The 6960-nt window shown below is 44.2% G+C and overlaps 1 protein-coding gene across 3 annotated transcripts in view; it reads right to left on the bottom strand.

Annotated features, from left to right (window-relative positions):
- Nucleotides 1–248: 248 nt before the first annotated feature.
- tnk2a (tyrosine kinase, non-receptor, 2a) overlaps nucleotides 249–6960 on the bottom strand; it is a 22199-nt gene continuing 15487 nt past the window's right edge. For all 3 annotated transcript variants that reach the window (XM_013910156.1, XM_013910157.1, XM_005730445.1), the window contains 5 exons: nucleotides 5541–5744; nucleotides 4826–5445; nucleotides 2873–3011; nucleotides 2183–2278; nucleotides 249–690 (listed from right to left, as the gene is read on the bottom strand). In XM_013910156.1, coding sequence (XP_013765610.1) covers nucleotides 559–690; nucleotides 2183–2278; nucleotides 2873–3011; nucleotides 4826–5445; nucleotides 5541–5744 — 1191 coding nt within the window. In that variant the 3' untranslated portion in view covers nucleotides 249–558. The remainder of the gene's footprint in view (nucleotides 691–2182; nucleotides 2279–2872; nucleotides 3012–4825; nucleotides 5446–5540; nucleotides 5745–6960) is intronic.

Here is a 6960-nt window from a genome sequence, read left to right as displayed (position 1 = left end):
GGTTCCACATACTTCTGACACTGCCCCCTAGTGACAGTAGCAATGATCGCTGAGTGTCAGCTGTGTCTGAGCTGACATATAATGACGCTTACTGTGGACAACAAATAAATGAATGACAAAAGCAAAATCCATAAAGTTAGATAAAAGTAAAAATGAGAACTTGAGGTTTTTGGTTTTTTTTACAAGCACTCTTTCCAATATGACCAACTGAAAATCTAAAATAAGAAAATTACTTGAGAGATTATTTTAGCTCAAGTTCTTTTTCTCACTGTGTCAACGAGCCAGAAGTCAGAAATTTGACAGCCACAGGTTAAGAAGTGTATAAAATTTTCCTTAAAAGCAACGGGAGCAGCAGTCTAACAGGAGGATGGAGGAAGCAGATGGATCGTTAGCACATTTGTGCTTGTGCTGTCATGTCATGCTGACAAACTTAGCGGCACATTAAAAGCAGGTTTCAACCTGGGAGAGACATCAGCTGCTACAGACAGTAGTAACTCAGAGCTCATTACTACAAAAAACAAAGTGGGCATCCGCTCTTTTCTGTCCATTTACTGTTGATTACCTGTTGCGATGTGGTCCGTATGTGTCCAGCATGACCGTGCTGGCATGTTCCAGGTCCCACTGGTGATGCTGCAGCAGCTCCTCGCACTCGGCTCTTGAACGCAGCCCTAGCCGAAACAGCTGCTCCACCTACAGCGCAGATGGTGAAAGAAGCATTTTAGACACATGATTTACCATCATTGTTTTTACTACATTTAACTCTCTTCTTGCTGTTCTGATGCTCTTTTGCAGCATGAACACTGGCTTTCTTTAGCAGCAGAAAAGCTCCCACATCCTAACCTTTATGATGAAAATAAACTTTAGCTACCTATGTACTTCTCAAAAGCAGAGCCACTGAATGGCTTAAATGTTAAAATTGAAAGAAAACAATTTAATCCAGTTTCATTAATTATAATAAGACCTTTAAAAGCACTTCCGCTGTTGTACGGCATTACGTTGCCTGGCGGAAGGATCGGGGTTCAAGAGTGGTATGTTGGTCACATGTCCGTCCGCCAGGCAACGTAGTGCCGTACGAAGTAGCGCGAAAAACAAACTTCAAAGTAGCGCTACGCGTTCAGCGGGAGGCGTGGATGATGAGCGGCGATAAACTTGCGAAAAGCAAGTTATGCCCAACTCCACCTGTGGATTCTGACAGCGTGGAAAAGTGTGAAAACATCCACGATCACCAACGGATTTCGAAGGGCTGGACTGCTGCATGATGGAGAGGAGGACACCGCCACGACTCTTCTGAGGGTGTTCGACTCTGACACTGACAACGAGGATTTCTTTGGTTTTGAAAGTGACAACGAAGGAGAGAAGCGGAGAGTGGATGACGAAGCCATCCTGAGCCTGTTTGTATCCGACACTGGAGGAGAGGACTTTGGTGGTTTTAGTGCGCAGGAAGAAGAGAAAGATGGTGAATGACTGACTTTTCTTCTTGTTAAAGCCGTGTCACTGCACCTGAGCCTAAAAGGTAGTCTGAATCTATTTTTCTGGTGTGCTGTAGGTTACTGTTATGTACTACATGTGCAAATATGTACCCATAACTTGTTTTTCAAAATATTAATAAGAGGGGTGTGTCTCCAAACAGCCGTCTCTTTCCTGACAATTCCCTTTGTGCATATTCTCTTACTTATGATAAGTCAACATTGAAACACCTGCGGCTTTTGGTCAGGTGCGGCTAATGTATGTACAAAACAGGATTTTCCCCTGATTTTAGCTTGTGCGGGTAATATTCAGGTGCGCTCTGTAGTCTGGGAAATACGGTAATCGCTTTTTGTAGGACTTTATCAGTATCTGACATCACAAGCTTGAATTTTGGCCCGCTCTTCTTTAATAGTTGCTTCATTGAGGTTTAAGTGCATTCATTTATGCACAGCTCTCATACCTTCCCACTGAGGTCTGGACTTTCGGCTATTGCAACACATTGATTCTTTTCTTTTTCAGCAATTCTGTTTTCAATTTTCTGCTGTGTTGGATCACACAGTTTACAGAGCAGTTCATGGTCCATCAGTAACTGCAAGAGGTCAGTAACACACTTAATAGCTGTTAATATGTCACTTTTTTGCGCTCTGATTCATTTATATATTCTTTGTTAACGGCAACAAATAAACTAGGAAAGTGTATAGACAGACAGTTGCACCTTTAAATGGTTTATGGCGTGAGGGATGCTCCACTCGTGGCTCTGCAGAGCAGCCTGACACTCCTCTATCGTGACACCGTGCACAGCTCCTTGGACCTGACAATCAGACAATAAGCTTAACGTCATGTTTACATTTTAAAGAAGTGCAACTGTCATATGGATACACATTAAAAGAAATCTACTTTTATTTTAGAGAGTAACTCTGCGTGGGCACATTTGTTACCATGCTTGTACAAAGAGAAGAAGTGACAAAACGAGCAGGTTTCCTTCTTTTCAAACTCTCTCAGTCACTTATGCAATGAATCAAACTGTTTTTAAATTAGCCACAAGCCCCTTGAAGTTTTTCCCTAATTCGCAGTCCCAATGAAATTAGCAATAAAGTTAATGATTTTCTTTTTTAATATTATTCTTCCTCAGGTAATGTTAAAACCATATGAATATGATTCAAATCTGCAGCTTTTTGAGCATTACATTCTTGCAATTAAAAGCTTTGTTGATAAAAGGATGTGAATTCAATAAAAAGGGACAATTTAGCTTTTCATGTGTTATCTAGAAATCAGTGACTCTAATTTGTCTGCCTGTGGAAAACAACAGCATTCGGTGTTTGTCATTTCTGTGACTCTCAACAAATAAAAGTTATGACTTTTTTGTTTTAATAGAAAAAGTGACATTCCTTATGATCTCCCTCACCTGTGTGATGCTCTGTTCCCGTTGAATGCTGGGAGCTGCAGCTCGGCCGTTATTGTTGTTGTAGGAGGTGTTCGGTTTGGCTCCACTAGGGTGCTGCTGCATCATAGGTTTGACTGCCGCCATGTTGGCTGCTCCGTATCTGTTAAGAAACATGAAATATGGCATATGAATTATTTTGAATGGTAAATGGCCTGTATTTGTATATCGCTTTACTTTGTCCCTATGGACCCCAAAGCGCTTTACACTACATCCACCCATTCACACACTGGTGATGGCAAGCTACACAGTAGCCACAGCCACCCTGGGGCGCACTGACAGAGGCGAGGCTGCCAGACACTATCGCCACCGGGCCCTCTGACCACCACCAGCAGGCAACGGGTGAAGTGTCTTGCCCAAGGACACAACAACCGAGGCTGTCCGAGCCGGGGCTCAAACTGGCAACCTTCTGATTACAAGACAAACTGCCAACTCTGGAGCCACCATTGCCCCTTAGCTGATGATGTTTCTCTGTGAATGACATCTGAAATTTTACTGTTGCACTGAAGAAATTCTCGTAATAATAAGTCTCTGACGACATTTTCCAACTATAAAACATTTATTTACGATTCCTCTGTGTCTTGTTCCAGTTGTACGTTACTTTTGGTTAATTTAAAGAGGAGAAAGGCCGGACTGCTTTGAGCTGATCAGAAGACGACGGTAACCAATCCCAACCAAGGTATGAAGAAGAGCATCTCTGAAGTCACTGCATGTCAAACCTCCTGTCCACTCCTGTCAGCTAAAAACAGGAAACTGACACTACAGTTTGTACAGGCTCACTAAAACTGAATTACTGAAGATTGGAAGACTGGCGCCTTGTCTGAGGAGTATATTTCCGCAGCAACATTCAGATGGTAGGGTCAGAAATCATGGATCCATCCTGCCGTGTATCAACAGTTCAGGCTGGTGGTGGTTGTGTAATGATGTGGATTATATTTTCTTGGCACCAAATGAGTGTCACTTAAACACCACAGCATACATGAGTATATTTTGCAAAATGAAAATGAGCAAAATGTGGCCTCCACAGTCACCACATCTCAGTCCACCTTCAGGATGCAGTGAAACAGGAGATTGGCATCACAAATGTGCAGCACCTGTGTGATGCTTTTATGTCGATATGGACCCAAATATCTGAGGAATGTTTCCAGCTCCTCGTTAATCTATGGTATGAAGACTTAAGGATGCTATGAAGGACAAATGAGGTCCAAACTGGCAAGTGGTTGGTGAGCGCAACCACTTGCCAGCTCCTCTTTGTCTTTGGTATCTGGTTTAAAAACTTGCTTGTTTTCTGTATTGCGGTCCCCCCTGAACTCAGCACACAGATGTGAGCTTTGTTTCAACAGCTTGACGACAAATTCAAACAAGCTGAAAAAATATTCTATTACAATAGCAATGCCTCATGCCAAGTGATTTGATGACTCACTTTAGCTCCTGATCTTCATGAAAATAAATAATAATAAATAAAAAATTATGTCACATTTCAACCTAGGTGTTATTCACATAATAGTGGGTATTTGTCACTTGTTATTTACCTTGTGGGAAATTTGGAAATAAATATATCCGTGTAAAGTCAGTAAGCGCTGAAGAAGGAGCACACGTGCCATTTAGTTAGTGTCACGCAATGCTGGGGTTAATTGGATGATCCCTCACATGCACAAACACAACGTGTACCATTTCACTTGATTGGTCCCATGTTATTAAGTCCTCAAATCCTTTTTTTTTGTAGGGTGCAGTGCTGATGTCAGAGCCATAAAAATCTCTAACACTGAGCTGGCAAAAATATGTTACCCCAACATTACATTTGAGGACTATTTTTTGTTTATACATATATGCTCTGGAAGGAATATAAATTATCAAGGGAACAAATTCGTTTTTTGCTCTCCACCCATAAAAAATCTGCCTCCATGAAAAACTCACCTCTCCAGGAAAGCTGGTCTCTCCGGCAGTGGGACGGGGGCAGAGCTCTGCGAACTGTCAATCAGTGAGGAAAGGCCACGCCCCTCACGAAAGGCGAGTGGATCCAGTAAGGACGTGGAGGAGTACGATGAGCCAGGAAGTCCTAAGCGTGAGGAATGGGATGAAGCTTGAGGCAAAGAGGAAGACGACGATGGAGAGTTGGAGGACAGGAGTGGACCCAGCAGTCCCGATGCCCGACGGGGCGAGACGGCGAGAGGAGGAGGTGGCAATGCTACAGGTGACGAGGAGCGGGAGCCTGGCTGAGAAAAGGCGTGGTCTCTGGGTGGGATCTGAGGGGGTGTGTCATCTTCGTTGCCCAGTGAAATGGAGCTGGTGCGTGCTTCTGGGTTTATGGCACGGGCGGAGAGGTTGTGTTTGGAGGGACGCAGAGGAGGGACGGGACTGCGAGGAGGCAGCACAGGCCTGTCCTCAAAGCAGGAGGCAAAGGAGGAGGCAGACGAGGGAGATGGAGGGGGAAGATGGATCTGTCGGTGCGGGCCCAAAGGAGCCAGAGGCATGGGGAGTGGGGAGGAGGGGAGGGAGCGGCCTGTTGCCATTGGAACCTGCAGCTTCACCATCACCTACATCAACAGAGAAACAGCAGCTTTATGTTAGCTTGGGTGATAATTTAAAAGTAAAAATCGATCCCGAATGGCATTAATACAGCTTTCACTACCTCCCTCTGTAGCTCCTGGAAGAGGTCAGCTGACTGGGATTCGCTCCTTCCTGTCAAGCCACCACCAGCGGATGAAGAAGCTTCTTCAGTCAACCCTTTGTATATGGACCGCACTTCCTGGTCCTCTGATTGATCCTCAGCCTCTGCAGTAACTTCATCGTACGCTGGCTGGGGGAGAGGCCAGTCCAGAATGGAGGGAGTGTCCTGAGAAGACAAATAGATACAAGGAAAAGTTATCCAACGTTATTAAGATTTTTCCTGCATAACAAAAACAAAGTTTGAGCCAGAGCCAAAAGGAAATCATCACTGCTGCAGTAATATTACTTCTTTGTGTTCACTGGGGTTTGAATTACTCACATTTGTCCTTATTAATTCTTCAGAAATAACCAGAAAATGCACCGATTTCCATCAAATCATCATTACATTTATATTTATTTATGCATAGTTACCCACTGTCGGTCAATAAAACCTGACTTTCAGCCAGAAAATCCTGAAAAATTGTTTTGCAAAGGTCTGGATATCCTCTTTCTTTCTTTTTTTTATGTTCAAGCCAAGATATTAAGTTAACCTTGTTTAGCTAACAGTACAGCTCTGTTTAAAGAACTATTACAGAACCCAGAAGTTGGAAGTGGTCATTTCTGGTTGACCTATTAAGGTCCACCTCCTCCAGGGTTAGAGTTTTGTTTTAGTCACAAGTTTCAATTATTCAATATTGTTATATTGTTTGTTTGGTGGTGGTGATCACCAAAGGTGATGAGATGGCTTACAGGGAGGAGGTCAGCGCCCTGACACACTGGTGCCAGGACAACCATCTCACCCTCAAACTCACAAAGACAAAAGAGTTGATAGTGGGCTTCCGGAGGTGTAGGGAAGCACACACTCCCATCACCATCAACACCGCTGCTGTGGAGAGAGTGAGCAGCTTCCGTTTCCTAGGCGACATCTGGCGAGGGATCTCACATGGTGAGTACACACAAAACAGTGAAGAAGTCGCAGCAGTGCCTCTTCTTTCTCAGGAGTCTGAAGTGATTCAGCATGAGCCCCCACATCCTCAGGACCTTCTACTGCTGTGCCATTAAGAGCATCACCACGTGGTATGGCAACTGCACCGGTTACAACCGCAAAGCTCTCCAGAGAGTGGTGCTGTGTTCTGAAAGGATAATTGGAGGTGGTGGTGTTGCCTGAGGAAAGTGGGTAGGATCATCAAGGCTCCAGTCACCCCAGCCATAAACTGTTCAAACTACTTCGGTCAGGCAGGAGGTACTGCAGTATCCGTCCCGAACCAGCAGACTGAGGGACAGCTTTTTCCCTCGGGCCACCAGACTGCTGAACACTGCATAGACACCTCACTCTCACCTACCGGAACTTCAACACTATGCACTCCATAATGTACATATATGCCATTTTTGTGCACAATATT

The sequence above is a fragment of the Pundamilia nyererei genome, unplaced genomic scaffold (genome assembly GCF_000239375.1).
Source record: "Pundamilia nyererei isolate P.nyererei 1_Seehausen unplaced genomic scaffold, PunNye1.0 scaffold00037, whole genome shotgun sequence".
Classification (NCBI taxonomy): domain Eukaryota; kingdom Metazoa; phylum Chordata; class Actinopteri; order Cichliformes; family Cichlidae; genus Pundamilia; species Pundamilia nyererei.
This window is presented reverse-complemented; position numbering and strand designations above follow the sequence as displayed.